A 20,338-nucleotide genomic window follows, 5' to 3' on the forward strand; every position below is an offset into this window, starting at 1 on the left:
TCTTAAAACATAGTATCTCTTGACTGTGTCTAAATTGAAAGGTTTCGGCCAATTCTCTCCATCCATTTCTGCAAGTATAAGTGCTCCTCTTGTTAGTATCCGATGAACAATGTAAAGACCTTTCCAGTTGGGTGAGAAGTTCCCCTTGGCTTTATTCAAATGCGGAAATATTTGCTTTAGTACCAATTGCCCCGGTGTGAATTGCCTTAGCCTGACCTCTTTGTTGAATTCTCTTGCCATTTTGTTCTGGTAGAGTTGACCATGACATAATGCATTCATTCTTTTCCTGTCAATGAGAGCTAGTTGTTCATAGAGGTTTTGTACCCATTCTGCATCACATCTTGTATGATTCTTAGAGAAGGGATTTCTACTTCGGCATGAATAACGACATCAGTACCATAAACCAGTAGGTAGGGAGTTGCCCTAGTTGATGTGCGAACTGTGGTACAATATCCAAGCAAAGCAAATGGCAGCTTCTCGTTCCATTGTTTGTAATGGTCTACCATTTTCCTCAATACCTTCTTGATATTCTTGTTGGCGGCTTCTACGACTCTGTTCATTTGCAGCCTATATGTTGTGGAGTTCCTATGTTTGATCTTCAATGTTTCGCACATGACTTTAATCAAATCATTGTTGAGATTGGCAGCATTGTGAGTAATGATTAACTCTGGCACTCCAAATCGACAAACAATGTGTTCCCGAACAAAATCTACCACATCCTTCTTAGTTACAGCTTTATAAGATGCAGCTTCAACCCATTTTGTGAAGTAGTCTATGGCTACCAAAATTAACATATGACCTCTTGAAGCAATGGGTTTGATTGAGCCGAGGACATCCATACCTCAAGTAGAGAAAGGCCAGAGTGATCTTGTTACGTTGAGTTCATTGGGTGGTGGTTGTATCATGCCAGCATGTATCTGGCATTGATGACACATCTGAACATACTTGATGCATTATGTTTCCATAGTCATCTAAAAATACCCTGCTCTTAAAATCTTCTTGGCTAAGGTAACGCTATTCATGTGTGGTCCGCAGGTTCCAACATGTATTTCTTCGAGCAATCTGGATGCCTCCTTGGCATCGACATACCGTAGTAATCCCAGGTCTGGAGTCCTTTTATGCAGAATTCCCCCACTTTGAAATAAATGGTTGTCTAACCTTCAAAGCGTGCGCTTCTAAGTATGGGTAACAGTCTCTGGATATTCTCTCTTTTTCAGGTACTTCTTGATATCGTGGAACCACAGATTTTCATCAATCTCTTCTTCAACATGAGCTAAATAAGCCGACTATTTATAGATTCCTATTAGGATATGATCAATGGAATTTTTGTTTGGGTGTTGTATCATGGAAGACAAAGTGGCTAACGCGTCTACAAACTTATTCTGAATCCTCGAAACATGTTTGAATTCTATCTTTGTGAACCTCAGTATCAGCTCTTATACACAGTGCAAATATGGAAATATTTTTGTGTTATTCGTAGCCCATTCCACTATAACCTGGTGCACCAAAAGATCTAAATCACCGATTACGAGCAGCTTCTGAATGTTCATGTCAATGGCCAACCTGAGTCCCAAGATGCAAGCCTCATATTCTGCCATGTTGTTGGTGTATTGAAACCTGAGTTATGCGGATACCGAATGGTGTTTTCCGGTTACTGATACTAAAACATCTCTAATACCTACTCTTTGAAGACTGCTACTCTGTCAAAGAACATTATCCAACTATCTTATGCTTCGGTGATATCTTTTCCTACAAATGACACCTCTTCATCGGGAAAATATGTTTTCAATGGTTCGCATTCTCCGTCTACGGAATTTTTTGCTACGCGATCCGCCAATGCTTGCCTTTGACTACCTTCTGAGTTACATAGATAATGTCGAACTCGCTCAACAATATTTGCCACTTTTCTAACTTACTAGTAGGCATGTGTTTCTGAAAGATGTATTTTAACGGATCCATCCTTGATATGAGATATGTAGTGTATGTATAGAAATAATGCCTCAGCTTTTGAGCTATCCACGTCAATGCACAGTAGGTGCATTCCATCAAAGAGTACCGGGCTTCGTAAGGCATGAATTTCTTGCTCAGTTAATTGCCTCCTCATTTCTTCAAGTTTTATCATGTTGTCCTAAAACACAACCAAAAGCTCCATCCTATACGGGCAAATAAAGTAGTAGAGGTATTCCTGATTTTGGTGGGACTAGAACGAGTGGTTTAGATAAATACTCCTTGATTTTGTCGAACGCTTTCTGGCATTCTTCAGTCCAACTTATTGCGGCATCTTTTCTCATTATCCTGAAACTGGCTCACACATCACAGTTGATTGTGCTATGAAGTGGCTGAAGTAATTCAGACGCCCTAAAAATCTCATCACATATTTCTTATTCTTCGGAGGTGGCAAGTCCTGGATAGCTTTGACGTTTGATGGGCCTAATTCAATCTCTCGACGATTGACGGTGAATACTAACAATTTTCCATCAGGGACTCCGAAGGCACATTTTGCAGGATTCAGTTTCAAATTGTACTTTCGAAGCCGATCGAAGAATTTCTTTAGGTCTGCTATGTGATCCGAACTTCTTTTAGATTTGATGATAACTTCATCCACGTACACCTCTATTTCCTTGTGTATCATGCCTTGGAAGATGGTTGTAATGGCTCTCATGTAGGTGGCTACAACGTTCTTCAGACCAAATGGCATCACTTTGTCACAGTATATCCCCCACGGTGTGATGAAGGCTGTCTTTTCGATATCCTCTTCATCTATCCAGATCTGATGGTATCCTGTGAAGCAATCTACAAAGGATTGGAGCTCATGCTTGGCACATGTGTCAATAAGTATGTGTATGTTGGGCAACGAGAAATCATCTTTGGGACTTTCTCTGTTCAGATCTCGGTAACCAACACATACTCTAACCTTCACATCTTTCTTCAGAACTGGTAAAATGTTGGCCAACCAAGACGGGTATTCGACCACTCTAAGAACCTTGGCTTTGATTTGCTTGGTGACCTTCTCTTTTATCTTCAAACTCATATCCCGTTTGAACTTTTTGAGCTTCTGCTTTACTGGTGGACACATGGGATTAGTGGGTAGCTTGTGAGCCACTATGGATATACTCAAACTAGTCATATCATCGTAAGACCATGCAAATATATCTTCATACTCTTTTAGGAATCTAATGTACTCTTCCTTCTCTGATGGTGATAGGTGAAGGCTTATGTGTGTTTCCTTGACTGTTTTAGAATCCCATAAGTTAACTGCCCCAGTTTCCTCCAAATTATAATTTGGTTTATTTTCAAAGTTTTCACTTCTTTGACGATTTCCTCAGGTATTATATCATATTCCAGAACTTCTGAATCACTATCCTTATGTTGTGTTATCTCATCTACATGTCATAGTCGTAGGTTCATCTGGATAGGTAATAATAATGCTGAAAGGAAAATGTAAAGAATAGTAATAAATACGAAAAGCATTAGTGCATTAATAAAATCTTAAAAAACATCAATAAGTGCAGCTCGATGACTCGAGCAATTATTTCAAAACAAAATACTGAAAAAATGTCTCAAATGGTCAAAACTATTTTTTTTAAAAGTAATTCATGCAAATTTGCCATGCTACCCAGGAACTTGACGGGACTGGAATGGTGCATCGGTCCAGTTTTTTAGAACAGCTCCTTTCTCCACGGTCTGAATGGTAAGGTTTTCCTCCTCCTCCTCCTACACTATTGCACTGTAGTCCATATCTTCTTTATCTAGACACATATTTCTCATGCCAGCTAATACTTCATGTTCCTCAGATCCCCACATCATGTCAACTTGATGGAATGTTTGATGCAGAGGTGGTACTGGCTGTTCCAGTGGATAATAAGGACCACACCATGGCGGCGACCCATTCTGGTATTCTTGTCAAGTGTATTCATATCCGGGTCCAAAAGTCGTGCCATGACTCTGTGGTTGTACAGTTTTGGTGATCCCTTGAATGTTTTTGCCGAGACCTTTGCCAGGTTTATACTCCATCCATAGCAGTATGCTTTCTATCTTGTTACTCTACCATCAGTCCTTTTCAATCGCGTTGACTCACTCAATGCGATGGTATATTTCTCCACCTGGCTTCTTCCTGGTTTCAATGACATGAATAGTCTGATTGGTGTAGATGGGGTTACTTCCATCCCAATGAATAATCGCCTCCTGATGACTCCAATCAAACTTCAAAGCCCGATGCAGGGTTGAAGCCACAGCTCCTACAACATGTATCCATAGTCGTCCCAACAATAAGTTGTAAGTAGAAGATATATCTAGCACTTGGAACTCGACGTCAAACCAAGTCGTGCCCATCTGTAGGCTGAGGTTGATTTCTCCAATGGTGGCTCTTTGAGAACCATCAAATGCCCTCACATTCATGCTTCTCATTTGTTTCTCGTGCAGGCCTTTACCTAATCTCTTTAAAGTAGTTAGTGGCCATATGTTGAGACTTCAATCCCCATCTATCAAGACTCTGGTGATGAACTTATCCTCAAATTGCACCATGGTGTGTAGTGACTTATTGTGACTCAGTCCTTCTGGTGGTAATTCATCTTCATGAAAGGTGATTTTGTGGCCTTCCAACACCTGCCCAACCATTTTAGCCATCTCCCCATTAGTGATGTTGGTGAGTACATAAGCTTCACTTAACATCTTCATCAAAGCATTTCTGTGTATGTCCAAATTTTGTAGTAGAGACAAGATGGATATCTCAGCAGGAGTTTTGTTCAAGTGGTCGACAATAGAGTAGTATCTTCCTTGTACCTTTCTCCAAAGATCATCAGTGCCAGTTTCAACAATAAGTGGCTTAGATGAAGCTTACTTGCTTGTTCCTCCCATGTTCTCAAGTGTATAGATTTTGCCAGTTCTAGTCATGCCTTGTGCCGCATCTATTTCCTCCATTTTTGCTTTCCCTTTTATTCTTGCTTCCGCAACATAGTCCTATGGGATAGCATCAGACTTGTAGGATGGCATGGGAGATACCATCACGGTTAAGGGTGTATATACCTCAACTTCAAACGGTACCTGGGTTTGTACCACAACTGGTGTGAGGGTGACTGGAGACCTTTTAGGATCATCTCCCTCTCGAATGAGGCCGATTGACCCCTCCGAATCCCATTCTTCATTAGTCTCTATCACATTTACTCCTTCATCTCTATGATCCGGGAGAGGATTATTACAAACATTTGGTGCAGCTTCCTTTACCTATATGACCTTAGTGTCGATTAGTGTCTAGATCTTGCCTTTCAATGTGCGAAAATCATTAATGGTATGACCCTTTATGCCTGAATGATAGACACATGTTTTGTTGGGGTTGATCCACTGGAAGAATTCTCCATAGCAACAGCAGGAATGGGAGTGACATAACCGGCATCCTTCAGTCTCTCATACAGTTGGTCTATGAGTTCAGCAATTCGGGTGTATTGTCTAGGCGGTCTACGGTCAAGGTCTGGTTGTGGTTTTTGGTAGTTTTAGCAGGCAAGTGGTGGTGAATGGTAATATGCAGGTTGAGTATTATAGGCATGAGAGGTGGTAGCAGGTTGTTGGTATCTGCGGGTGAAGGTTGGTATGTGGGTATAGGTGTTTTGTATGTGAGAGAAGACTTAGGACACTGGGCTACCATTACAGCACCTACTTCTTTTTTCTTTGAAATGCCTCCCAATTGCAAAGCTTTATTCGTGGTCTGCAGTGCCTTGAAATTGGACACCATCCTATTCTTAATTCCTTCCTCTATTTTTTTCCTAGCTTGATGATGTCGGAGAATTTGTGATTTTTATTAACCATCAACCTTTCATAATATTGCGTGTCTTGAGCTGTGACGAAGAACTTGTTCATTTGTTCTTCTTTAAGAGATGGCCTTACTTTTGCGGCTTCTCATCTCCAACGAGTAGCTTGCTAGCTGAAGTTTTTTGTCGACTTCTTCTTGAGGTTTTGAATGCAGAAAATATTTGGCACATTTTTCGAGTTGAACCTGAATTTGTCCATAAAGTCTGATACCATTCTTTCCAACTAACACACTTCTTTGGGTTTTGACTGATATACCAATACAAGAATCTCCTATGAGGCTTCGCATGAACACTTTCATGTAGATTTGTTCATTCTTGCCTACTCCTACAAGTTTGTCACAACACGTTTTCAGATGGACTTTCGGATCACCAGTTCCATCGAACATTTCGAAATTGGGAGGTTCGTAACCCTCTGGCAGTTCCACATCCGGCTGAATATACAAGTCCTCGTAGTTTAAACCTTCAATGCCTTTACCACCTTCAACACTCTGAACTCTACCAGTGAGCTTCTTGAGTACCTCCACCATGTTCTTAATGAACAGGTCTTTCTCAGTTGATTTGGGTATGTATAGGGTTTGTTGCGGGGTGTGGGGTAAACTTTCCACATATATTAGATTGCTTTGATGAACTCCGGGAATCTGGGAATAAGGGTTGTCATTGGTTGAGTTTTGGGGATCAGGATTAGGTTGTGGTGCATTTTGGAGAGTGTGATAAGTAGTGTTTTGTGGGGTATTGAGTTGGATGATGGTGTTGTTGTTAAGAAGTTGGTACTGGTGGAGGGTTAAGGTTCTGAGGAGGTATGGGGTACTGGTGTGGTACAAAAGGATTTGGTGGTGGATTTTGTTTTTGTGTGTTTTGTGGTGGTGTTTGGTTGTGGGTAGTCGAATTTTATTAGTTAATGTCAGGGACATTGAGAGTAAGGGAAAGGTTTGCCAAGTTCCAAACCTGCTCAAGCTCGCCTTGTAGTTTCAGGATTTTTTGTTGTAGACGAAAGAGAAATTCATTCTGTGCTGGAGTACATTGACCATCCGAGGTTTTAATGTTTACTACTATGGTAGCATTATCCATTCTGATTCCACTCAAATCATCCATTTTCCCTTTTCCTTTGTATCTGCCTTTAGGATCTCTTGGTGGAGAAGGAGGTGGAGGGCCGCTGGATCTAGTGTGATATGCTGACGATGCTAGTATACATGAACCAACATTGGATAATGGGAATAAACAAAAGAAAAGAAAAAACAAAAGGTAACCAAGGTAGTAAGGAATATTGAAGTGTGTTTGCAATATTTAAACATATCACACAAAGTCATGCGATGATTCGCCTCTTAATTTGGGGACCTCGTTGTGCTTGAGGTAGCCTAAGCGACACATAGACTTGGAGAAAATTGATGCCAATAATTGCATCATTTCATTAATGCAAAAAATGAGTCAAACCTTTACTAAATTGACAATAATCATAAAGTTACTAATGGCATTTAGCCTTGTTACAATCGAAATCTAAAGCTAAGCTAGAAAGCAGTAAAGAACATCATTTCCTAATCTACTTGGTCCCCAAAGGACCTTCTCCGTGCTTGGCTTTTTTGACCCCATCAATTAGGTTCCCCAGACCGCGCATATCCAACAGTAAGTAAGCTTTTGCCAAATGCCCCCCTTCACTGCCATCCGTGCCTTGACAATCAGAGAGACTCTTCCTCATCTTTCCCTCGAGCTCCATTAATCCTTGTTCCAATCAAGTAGCAAGTGTAAGGTCTTTCCACTAGTCAAGTAGCAAATGTGGGATGTTTTAGACCATGCCAAACCTAGGGATTTCGTGCTTTATTTTCGGCAAACAAACCAATGTTATCCCTTTCCCCCCTCGAGATTTGACTATTGTATGCATCGAAATCAGAGTGCTTAATTTCTTGCTGCTAAGCCACTTCAGGAGAACACCTCGAGACCCCGAGAATGTGATTTGCGACCGAGTCCCCTCCCTTGGGGCTCGTCAAGACCCGATTCAAAGAAGACAAAGATCGAGGCTAGAACAAAAAGGGGAATTCCCAAGAAACGCGGCTATGTCTGATAGAGCTGGCCTAGCCAGAGCTGGTGTCGAGGCGTCACGTCTAACCGTCCCATCTCCATGCTTTTATAATTAATGTATGTTGTACCATAACCGGGTTCCCCTGCTATATAAAGGGAACCCTCACCACCTTGTAGGCGGCTATTGCTCCAACTACCCTACACAAGATCAAAGATATCTCTCTCTCTCTCTCTCTCTCTCTCTTTCTTCTCTCTAATCCGCTCGCCCTTATTCGCTCGAGGCCACTCTCAACATTTATTATATTCATACTTTTTCTTCATTTATTGCTTGGCATTGTCCATAGAGAGCCTTCTACGATTATATTCTAACTGTTATCCCTTCCCCGGCTACCCTCAATAGCTCGAGCTCAAGCCGGATATCGACCCCGAGGCCCCTCATCAACCAATCTGGAGCCAAAGCGGCAAGCTCCTCGGTTTGATTACTGTCCCGTTTTGGCTTGTGTATCCTCATTAAACATCATATTCCTAGCATCAACTGCTCTAACAACTAGCATAAAAATAGATCACGTATTTTTAGAGTCCCATTTACAAATTTAGTTGTTGTTACCATTTTCACGGTAAATAGCTTGGCGCCCACCATGGGGCTAAAACTAATAGTGATTATTTACATGGTGGTCTCATTACACAAACGCAAGTTATTTTTCACACTTTCTCTTGACAAAGATCTCTTGATTTCAGGTCGAAATATTTAGCTCGGTAAATACGGCTAAGAACGACAACCTCAAAAATCACGGCGATAATGGTGTGGCTGTTCCAGTCGTTGGCGCGCCACCGTAGAACCCATATACGCACACGGACCAATTTCAGCGGATGCGTCTTCGCAAGACGCATAGTAGGTCGACAAAACCTCACACACTGACGGAAGCACACGGCATAGCAACCGACAGGAATCCCAAAAAACCCCAGCCCGGGAAGAATAGGAAGTTAGTCATCATGTTATTTTTGAAATGTTGCAGGCGCAACAGTTGGCCATCTCTCAGTTATAAAGCCATCCGAATACTCCCAGCACAACAGCGCTAGAAACAGTTACCCCCGCCGAACAAGTACACGAGAGATCTACCAATTACGGATCGGTAGCCGATCTGCCATCGTGAAAATGCTGGAGGACCTCAGCAAAAGGATCGAGAAAATGATAGCAGTCAACGATAAAAAGGTCAAAATCTACAACTCTAAGGTTGACCAGATCCCGAGTGCGCCCTCGGTCCTCAAGGGCGTGGAATCGAAGAATTTCATACGAAGGCCGATCCCTAAGGAAGCAGCCCCGAAGCCCATTCCAAAGAAGTTCAGAATACCAAAACTTCCTAAATACAACGGGACCTCAAATTCCAACGAACACATCACTGCATATACATTCGCGGTAAAAGGAAATGACCTAAAAGACGACGAGATCGAGGCCTTCTTATTGAAGAGGTTCGGGGAAACACTCTTGAAAGGGGCCATGATGTGGCATCATAACCTAGCTCCCAACCCCATAAACTCACTTACCAACTAGACAGATTCCTCTGTAAAGGCACACGCCGATACAATCAAAGCAACAACGAGAATGCCCGATAAATCCAGGACCGAGCAAAGGGAGAAGAAAATGCTGCGAGAATTCGCATCTCGTCCCAGTGGAACGAATAGGATTACCCCCGATCTTAGATAACTGGGCGGTACAGGCCTTCACCCAAAGCCTAAACAAACCAAGCCCGACTATTTCAAGGCAGTTAAAACAAAACTTGATCGGGTACCCAGTAGAGATACTATCAGATGCCCATATCCAGCGCCAGTCGCAAACTAGGGTTGTGGATGACCATCCAGGAGCCCCCTCGGGCTCATTGTGCCCAAATAGGCTCCTGACAAAGAAACCAATGCCAAATAAAGAGAGGTACCGATCGTACCCCGATGATAGGAGAAACGCTCCAAAATGCAATCCGCCTTGCAACGACCGATTGGTAAACCGAGGACAGAACCCTCAAGGACCCCTCAACAGAGGTGGCTTCAATGAGGACACAGGGGCACCCCACCTATCGGAGTACAACTTCAACGTTGATGTATCAGACATCATGTTTGCCATTAGCAAAATCAGGGATACCAAATGGCCCAGACCTATGCAGCAGAAACCTTCTCAAAGGAATCACAACTTGGTGTGTGAACTATATAACAAGTGCGATAGCGGGGACGAGGATGGCCACCAGCTCTGAAGGAAAAAATTCATGTCACTCAACAAAAATCACCGCCGAGAACTGACGAGCAACCGAATGCAAGTTCAATCCCGAGTAGGGAAGGCGGCAAGGAAGAACGAAGCAAACAGGCAGCAGCGTATTACGTTGATAGTGGAGGGGCGACGACACTTCCCAAGAACTCGTAAAAGGGAGAGCAAAAATACTAGTCACTAGAGAAAGGCAAATTTGGGGATATATCCCCGAGGACGCCCTCACAATCAGCAGAGAGGGCACTGAGACCTTGTGTCAACCTCACACTGATGAACTGGTAACTTTCTTCCTTACTCGATCCATTTTAAATAAAACATGTGCTCATGAATTCAGGTGGCTCGATCAACGTTGTCGGGTCGAAGGTATTAGGGCAACTCAGATCGCCAGGTCAAATCACTCTCGCCTCTCGAATCTTTGGCAGATTCCAATCGGCAGTAGCAACGATAAGGAGATAGACCATTCTCTCAGTTCAGTTCGGCTGGCCCCAACCGGAACGCCGAGTTCTGCATCATCAAAGGAGGCGTAAGATACGAAAGCCATATTCTAACGACCTCGGATGCACCGCATGAGGGCAGTACCATCCTTCCTTCGCTAAAAGGATGGAATTCCACGCTGGGGGCGTAATTAAAACCATTGGCAGAAAGCAACATGTGGCAAGAGGAAAAGTATGCATCATATAACGCATCACCGACACCAATATCTTGACTCTCGAAAGAGTCAAAGGGTATGCGAACCATGTTTTCGGCCTAGCCTGGTCGAACACAGCGGAGGGCTGTACTAGAGTCCTCGCTCCAAAACGGCCGGTACATATCTAACCTCAAAACATCACCTACACCCCATGTGGTAAAATAAAATTACCCCCTCCTCCGTTATTTTACACTAACCTGCATGCAGACACCCGTCCAGGGCATCCGAAAGTGTAAACTCTACCCGAAGATCCCAAGCCCTTAACAACACCTGTCACCCTTTTTCCCCTCGGCTGAACTTCCACCCCGAAGATGGTCTCACCAGCGAGGTTCTTAGCAGAGCGACGTGCCTCCTGGGAAGGATTCAACAAGCCTACCGGATTTTCTTCGCAATCAACCCCATACTGGGAAAGGACAAGCGAGGTCCAAATGGGAAATCATGTACGAGGCTGAATGGTCAAAGGAACCGTGCCCGCACGGGCCGAGCTCACAACAATGAAACAACATGTATTTTCGCCAAGCAATTAAAGAATATCTTTCAGCATCTCGTACTCCAAAAAAGAAAATTTCGGCATGCACACGGCAAGGACTCCCTCCACATAATACATCCCGAAATACTCAAGGACTTAGAGTCGACAATTTGGCACCCGCACGACCTCAGGGTCGAAACATCGGGCTCATAAGGCCCCAACAAGGCAATTCTGAGCTCACGAATAACGGCCTTCAAGCCTAAACAAACTCGATGACTCGTAGACTGTCGTCAATCTCCATACACTGGAAAACCCGAGGTCATAAAACCCCGAGCTGGAAAACTCGGTCTAGCCAGATCTATTTTACATATCAACAATAACTGTAAGACCTTAACAAGCATGACAAACTGTAAGACCTCAGCAAGCATGAAAATTTTGTAAGACCGTACTATAGGCATAAAATTGAATCCCAATGTTTAGGCTATATATCACATTTGTAAGACTCCCGAAAAGGCATACCCTCAATGTAGACGCCTAAACTATCATTTGGGATCAAAAATGGCTCCGACCAAAGGCATATTACTATGGTCAAAATGGCTGCACCAACCAAATTAATGCGAATCGGGGAATCCCGACCGTCTCTAACAAAATCGTCGGCCATTACTTTGAATCTACTTCGAAAAGAACCAGTTAAAATAGGTTACCCTCAACAGGTAAATGAGTTTCGACCATGTGAGCTCCAAATCACAAGGCTTCGAGCTACTCAGCCTATGAGCTAAACCTTCTGAGGTGCTCGAACATTGCCGCTAACAACTTGAAATTGAGGTTCTTCTCGAACCAACGATGGGCCAAGCAAAATTATTTTAAAAAAGACCTTAACGAGAGGAAAACAAAGCCTACAAAATGCCCATGGGCAAAAGCATAAGAGCCATTGTCGCCAGCCAAACGAGCCTCAGGGCCGCACACTAAAAGGTCTCAATGACCAAAAGCATAAGAGCCACTGCCGCCAGCTAAAGAAAATTGAAAACATGAGGATTAAAATGAGCTATAAACATAACCCAATTCGGAGATCGAATCCAAACACTGCAGCCAGCTAAAGAAAATTGAAAACTTGAGGATTAAAATGAGCTATAGTCATAACCCAATTCGGAGATCGGATCCAAAATAGTTAACTATACATGCCTAAGGGCACAACGTAAGAGCCACCGTCGCCAGCTTCACAATCCTCAAGGTTGCATACCTAAAAAATCCCTTCGACCCAAGGCATCTGAAAGCCATTTTCATCCGCCCATGCAAGCACAAAAACTTGAGAGTCAAGGCCGAGGAGCCATTATCGCCTTCCCGTGCAGGCATAGGGGATCGAAGGTCAGTTAAACTCTAGTCAAATCCTGACTCAGAGATGAAACCCAAAACAGCTTGGTAAAGTACAAAAGCTCTAACTCCTACTCGTGCTAAAAATCACACTTGACTGAGCATGAAAGGGCCTTCGAACCTGTCTATTGAGCTTAAGATCTATAGGGCGCACGCCAAATGCCGAAACTAGCCCGCCTGGTCAAAAGCAATAGAAAGAGATACAAAAGAGATAAAGCTCCAAGTTTTCTTTTTCACATACGCAAAAGATGTGCTTTCCATTTATAAACATGTTCTGCGAATATCAAATACAAAATGGCGAAGTCTACGCTCCACTCCAGAAGGCTACGGCCTACTATCCCCAGTTTCGCTCTCTGTGACATTGGCAAGAAGTGACCGATCATCACGCTCCTCCGCCCTCGCTCGAGCCAACTCCTCCAAGAGAATGAATCCCCTGGCGCCAATCTCTTCGAGTACCTCTCTTCGGGCTCTGCCATGAACATATTCCTCAATCCTCTTTTCACGATTGAGGGCCCACTTCAACTCAACTTGGGCATTAGTAGCGTCCTTCAAATGAATCACCATCTCCTGATCAGCCTTAGTCTAACTTAGTTCTGCTTCAACCCGAGCATCGATTATCTCAACCCTGACCTTCGAGAGATTGGACTCGAGCTTCGCGATCATATCCACTTGAACTGAAGCATTGTCATGAGCCAAGCGGAGTTGGTCCTTGAAGGTGGGAACTTTATCCAAGGCACCCTTCTCCTCTAAAGCTTGATCCTGCACCTGAGCCATAAGTTCACCACAAGCATTCCTAACTCGGTCAGCTTCGCCCCTAAGGTACTCTAGAGCATCCTTCTTTTTCTGCAACTAAGATAAGCAAAAGGATTAACCTTGAGGGTCAAAAAGGCAAAACACACACTACGAGAGATTACCTTCTCCATTAAATAACTCTCATAATTCGAGCTCCGGTATGCCTCATATCGCCAGTGCATCAACTCAACCTCCTTCTCCTCGTTGAGGATCCTAAGGGACTCACCAGCATCTAGAGCTTTACGAAGCCTAGCCCGATGATAGAGCAGCTCAGACCTAAGACTATCAAAGTCTTGCAGAAGAAAAACTCGATAAGAAAAGGAAGACGCGAAATACAAAAAGACTACGCCGAAACTCATCACAAAGTGAAGACCGCAAACTTCCTCGAAAGTCGAGCACACTCTTGTTTGTCCAGCCCCTCCAGCCCTGGAAGAGCCAACCTCATTCGAGGCATGATCCCTTGGAGGACCCACCGATCTGGAACCAAAGACTTCGGGAACAGCAGGCTCGGTTAATGCTCTCTCCTCGAAGACACGGGCCCGTCTAGCCCCGCTAAAAGCTCCATCGCACTGCGAGTGAAAATCCTATTTATCACCGTCGTCCCTTAGCTCGAAGGTCGACTCCTCCTCCCCCTCTCTGGAGGGACACAACCTCACCCAAAGAAACCACCCAATACCTGCAACGGCGAAGCCAATACAGAAAAAGAGAAAAATGTCATCTCAAACATACCAAGACCAAGGTAAAAGCAGCATACGCGCATACCTTGATGTTTCGCTTCCCATATGCCCCGGAACACAGCTCGCCACCTACGCTTGTCGCAAGTCGAATAAGTCGCCAACCTCTTAAACCAGCTAGGAAAATCGGGAACTTCGCCCGGCATCCATGAAGTTGCTGCAGAAAAAGAGAAAACACAATAACTTAACTGGTTTTCGCTATAAGCAAGTCTAAGTAGGCACGAGATAGTCCACTCACTCGCGTAATTCCATCCCTTGGGAAATGGCATGAGCTCCATGGGGATATTATCGGTTGTCCGAACCCGTATGAATCGACTGACCCACTCTCGATCCTCATCTTCCTAATCATCAACAACAAAGGGCATGGGCAAACGGCACCGCAGGGATAGCAGGCCTCGATGGTGGAAGGGCCGGTACATCCTGACGAGGTTACTAAGCGTGAATTCAAGCCCAGCCTTCTCCACAAAGAATCTTATCATCAGTACCACTCACCAAAATGACGGATGTATCTGCGCCAAAGTAACCCGATACTTCAGGCAGAAGTCAAGCATGACACTATCAAGGGGGCTTAGTGCAAAAAGGTTATAAGTATACGTTCAGGAATCCATCGGCGAAGTCTTCAATACTCTCATCCGAGGAAAGCGCCTGCAACACTATCCCCTCGCCCCATCCGCAGTATCTCCTTACCACCTCCAGATGTTCCTCTCTTATCAATGACAGTCTTTAGAGTAAACTCCCGCGGATCCTAAGCACTAGGAGTGGAACTCTCCCCTACCTACCGGGCCGACCCTGAAGTAGTTGCCATTGCTATGGTAGAATTGGCAGACTGAAGCAGGGGCCTATACCAACACTTTTACTCTTAAGGAAACGAAGTACCCGATGCCACAGCTATCTAAAATAATGAGATCTTCCAAAGAAGTAAGTACCACCCCACATATATGTGGGTAGCAGCAACGATTTGTCTATCCATGGTAAGTCACGGGAGGCCAACGGCCTCGGTGTAGATCCCGGTGTGGTACCCGACCCCAGAGACCTCCATCGATAAGATGTTAGGCTTCAAGGAGCCAACTAAATCATCTCCAGTCCCACGGTGGTGCCCGACCTCGAGGACCTCCATCCAAAAGAAGTCAGGCTTCGGAAAGCCTTCAGTTCCATCAAAAAGCTCGAGGCGGTATCCGATCTTGTGGTTCTCCTTTCTAAAAAGAAAAATAAGCACTTCAAGCTCTGCCTACGAGGGCTTAATCGCAGAAAAATTGCCTAAACACGAATAGACCCTTCCTTAGAAGCCTGCATACAACACCACAACAGGTTATCTGCGCCAAGCTCAAAGTGAAAGCTCCGAGCGCCCAAAGTCGACTTTTGCTTCGGTGCTCTATCTCCATGGGACTCAAGGGCCCCGATGATCCAGGTTTATCGGAACACTTCGGGCTTGATTTCGGGAACAACGATGATCTCGGAAAGGAGCCATTTCTATCGACCAAAGGCTAGAAAAATATCGTCAATCGTCAATAGAGGCATACATTCAAAATCTCCACTAACGCACAAGAGTATACAAGAACACGGCAAAAATCAAAAGCAGAAGTAAATGAAACATCTTCATATTTGTTAAATATCGGTTACAACATCCCTCGAAGGGTCCTTACATATAAATACAAAAGCCCGCAAGGTGTTCTTACGAAGAAAAGTAGAATCAAAAGGGTGCACACGCGTGATAAAAGCCTAAAAACTGGTCTACTCTCGAAGGTCCATCTCCTGCGACAAGCGCCTCCCGGAAAGCATCCTTAGGAGCCTCATCCTGGCCTTACAAATTGATATCCCCAAAGGATAGGGAGAGATGTAGGAAAGGAAGAAAAAAATCCATAGCTCGCCGAAGATCGAGGACCCTTGCTAGCCAAGAGAACCTTGGAGAGGCAGTGGACTGGTCGAGCCTCGGCCTAGCTTGCGCGGCTACTTAGAATCCATTTCTTGGAACAATTAGCCATACAAGCTGCCAGCTCGGGGTAGAGTGCCACGTCGAGCCCGGGAATGAAGGTAAGCAGCGGTGTATAACTAGAGCCCCTTTTTGAGCAGTGGTATGCAATCTGAAGAGTTTTTCATGTGCAAGGAAAGCTAACGCCTATATGTCATCATCCCAAGCAAACAAGGGCAGCTACAACACACGTAACAACAACCACAACAGCGACAAGATGGCATGGTCGTGCTCGACAAGGTGAAGCTCCGGCAAGAGGCCGCGACACAGCCTATGGGAGCTCTACCAACTGGCCTTGAGGCCACAAATCCCAAACATGATGTACAATGGTGGAGGAAGATGATAAGGAGAAATGGGCGAATGAGCAGATGAAGGTATTTGGATAGAAACACAAAACCAGAGCACCCCTATTTATAAGGGGTAATGACATGGTCATCGAGGCTTTGGAAACTCACCGGCAAATGCAATTACTGCGTTCTTGAAGAGCCGAATCGACGGCAGTACTTTCTCCTTCGAGAATGGGAGTCGATCGTGCGTTGAATGATTTCAAATACACAAGTCCGTGGGACATCTCAGTTGTTGCAATAGCTCGCGCCACAGGTTTCATCATTCGTATGACGACACCGCGAGAAGCTCATAGAGTCAGGTGTTAGAATCATTTACAATTGCTTCGTTCTAGGAAACGCGGAGACTATCTGTATGTGGTGAAATCAGAGGGCTTAATTTTTTACTACCAAGCGACTTTGGTAGAACACCTCGAGACCCCAAGGACGTGGAGTTGCGACCGAGTCCCCTCCCTCAGGGCTCGTCGAGGCCCGACTCAAAGAATACGAAGATCGAGGCTAGAGAAAAAGGGGGAATTCCCAAGACACGCGACCAAGTCTGGTAGAGCCGGCCTACCCAGAGCCTGTGTTGAGGCGTCATGTATAACCATCCCATCTCCATGCTTTTATAATTAGTGTATGTTGTACCATAATCGGGTTCCCCTTCTATATAAAGTGAACCCTCACCACCTTGTAGGTTGCTATTGTTCCAACTATTCTACACAAGATCAATAATATCTCTCTTTCTCTTTCTTCTTTCTAATCTGCTCGCCCTTACTCGCTCGAGGCCCCTCTCTGCATTTATTATTTTCATACTTGTTGTTCATTTATTGCTTGGCATTGGCCATAGAGAGCCTTCTACGATTATATTCTAATTGTTATCCCTTCCCCGGCTACCCTCGATAGCTCGAGCTCGAGCCGGATATCGACCCTGAGGCCCCTCATCGACCGGTCCGGAGCCCGGGCGACAATCCCCTCGGTTTGATTACTGTCCCGTTTTAGCTTGTGTATGTTCGTTAAACTTCATACTCCTAGCGTCAACTGCTCTAACAAGTAGTATCAAAATAGATCACGTATTTTTTGAGTCCCATTTAGAAATTTAATTGTTGTTACCATTTTCAAGGTAAACAACTACTTACGTAATAATGATCAACACATTGGCACATTTTCTCCAAGTAATGCACATATTATGATAGTGTCCATTTGGATTGTGGAAATCTCGTCGGACTTTGGACAAGGTTTATCTTAGTGGGCTGTTACGTTAATAATGCTGTAACCTGTACTAGGTTTAGCATGATGCATGTACATTTCAAGTTGGTGGAGGGTTTCTAGAATGGTCTAGACTAGTACTCCAAAGTGGGTAACTTGAGATGGAAAGGCACGAGACCGTAGATTGGACCGCTGATCGACTAGTCTACCACAAATAAGCCTTTTCATTTTAAAAAAGGGTAATTTTGCAAGAGCATGGACACTCATCAAGCACCTCTATGTTGATAATTGGCACGAGTAGAGTATGATGTGGAGCATGCTTTATGCAAAGATAATAATATTTTGCCAGGTATTTGCATGATAAAATATGTAAAAGTAGTAAATAAGATAGCAAAAGTAATCATGGAAAGAATAGAAAAGAAAGACAAAAAAGGAAGAAGTCAGTGTAGTTTGTGGAATATACGCAGGAATGTAATAAAGCAGGTAAGAAAGTAGGCATGATATAGAATTTTTTACAAGATGAAGAGCGATCATAGCAAATAAAGGTAAATAGGTGAAAGGATGTGCATGTCGTAGCAAATAAAGGTGAGCAGGGGAAGGAATGTGCATATCATAGCATATTTAAACAAATAAAGGTAAGGAAGCGAAGGGATATGCATGTCATATCATATTTAAACAAATAAAGGTGAAGAAGGAAAGGGATGTACATGTAAAAAAGGAAGCAATCCACATAAGCCAAGGTCATTATGGTAAGAGCCTAGGTGTAAATCCCCAGTAGAGTCGCCATATTGTCGCACCCTATTTTCTCTCAAAAACGGGTTTTGACGTGTGACAACTCTTTTATATGAGGAAGGTTAAAAGAGGATAGTCAGCATCTAATGATTTCAAAGGTGCGTTAGGGCACCTGTTCGCAAATAACTCTGTTTGACTAGTCAACGCAACCAAAGATCGGGTAAGGGCTCAAATTACCTTAAAGAGAAGGTGTTACACACTCTTCGAGGTCTACAACTGTGGGTCCCGATAAAACTTTAGGCTTTGTGGATTATGTAATTAGGCAAGTTGATCAAATAAACAAAGAGAATATAAAAAGTCGAAGAGTTCATTATAACACAATGAGAATTGGTACAAATCTTTAAGGACTACAAGGATACAACTACAATGGTATATGTTAAATGATTACGTGTAAATAGCAAGCATATAAAGGAGGGGGTCCTATATTTTTTATTCTAAAGGATCACCCCGTGCAACATAAATAATACTTTGCAACTCCTTTTAGATAGGAGTTGCGCATATTATTAAGCGGGCACAGACTATCATCTCCTGCTACCCGATTACTCTGTTGAAGTTGTTCACCTAAAGCGCTCTAATTCAATTATAAGTCGTGTCCTATGCATGCACAACTTGTCCCATGCCTATGGTCCAGGAGGCTTTGGACCCGTATTTGGGTGGTTCTAGACTTACTTAGGTTGCTCAAATTGATAAAACTAATCGCGCATTCAAAAAAAATAGGGCTGCATATAATAGCAAAGAGTGGCTCAAGTTAGCCTCCACACATAAACAAAGAAGCACGCAGACTGAGTTTCAGATTAAGCAGTAGAACATTTCGAACTTAAGACTTAGATCCCCTTTGGTCCTATATGCATGATCTCTATATGATTCCACGTATCAAATAGGTAATGGTGCATTTTTAGGCTAACGTCAGAAAAATTAAGTCATTATGAATATTATAGACATGGTTTCTAAGATTCTAATTTTTTAGAGATGTACATGCAACGGATTTGCAGATTACAAAACTATAGGCATGATTTCTAGATTATTTGAGAAAAGGGCAGTGAAACGACCCCAAAATCATGAATTACCAACGCTGATTTTATAAACGAGTTTCTTAGGCAGGTGATAGTGTCCTAAAAGCATGGTATCAAATAGTTGGCAATTACAATTGATTTTATATAGTTTTATCCCTATAGGCATACTATCTAGATGAGCAGTGCAACGATAATTGAGGCAACTGATAGATTAGTCATTCGAAGTTTCTTAGGCATTGCAAACAGTACAACAAACATTTGAAAACAGCATGTGTTGGCGAGTTAAGTGATATACGTGTGTGTGACTTATAGAGGCAGGCTTTCTACACATGAAATTAAAAACATTTAGAGAAAATAGCAAACATACCACATAGATCTTATAGGCATACTTTCTACCCATTTGTGTGAGAATTAGAGTACCCTACCCTCTTTTTTACTAATTTCCCCATCTCTTTTTGTTTATAAATTATTACAGACCCAAGAATAATGAATACAAGTGTGGATATTACATATTAAAAGACTACAGGCCTAATACACAGAGCAGGCCCAAAAGAAAAATAACCTACTAACACCTAGGCCTTCACCAAGGTTCACCTTTCACACGAACAATAAACCTAGAACCCAACACATCTTAAGCATGAGAATCTATCAATTAAACCCCATGGCCATACACGAACTCATACCAGGCTTAGAAGAGAGAAACCATATATGCTAACCAATTGGCAGTCCTAATGTCTATTAGCAGTGATCATAATTCTTAGAAGCTAAGGGGACAAGATTGGTCAAACAAGAGGGCTTGAACATACCAAATAGTAGGAAAGCTCTGACATAGCAAGTTTGACATAGAAAAACTGACACCATGTTGAGAAATTATACAACAAAAAGGGTATAACATGCTGAAGCAAGT

At 43.3% G+C, this 20,338-nt stretch overlaps 1 protein-coding gene across 1 annotated transcript; it reads right to left on the reverse strand.

The window, feature by feature from the left end:
- Positions 1 to 299: 299 nt before the first annotated feature.
- LOC138879297 (uncharacterized) lies at positions 300 to 839 on the reverse strand. Its single transcript, XM_070158903.1, has one exon. It carries the CDS (start codon positions 837 to 839, stop codon positions 300 to 302), a length of 540 nt encoding a protein of 179 aa, XP_070015004.1.
- Positions 840 to 20,338: the final 19,499 nt, after the last annotated feature.

The sequence above is a fragment of the Nicotiana sylvestris genome, chromosome 10 (genome assembly GCF_000393655.2).
Source record: "Nicotiana sylvestris chromosome 10, ASM39365v2, whole genome shotgun sequence".
NCBI lineage: Eukaryota > Viridiplantae > Streptophyta > Magnoliopsida > Solanales > Solanaceae > Nicotiana > Nicotiana sylvestris.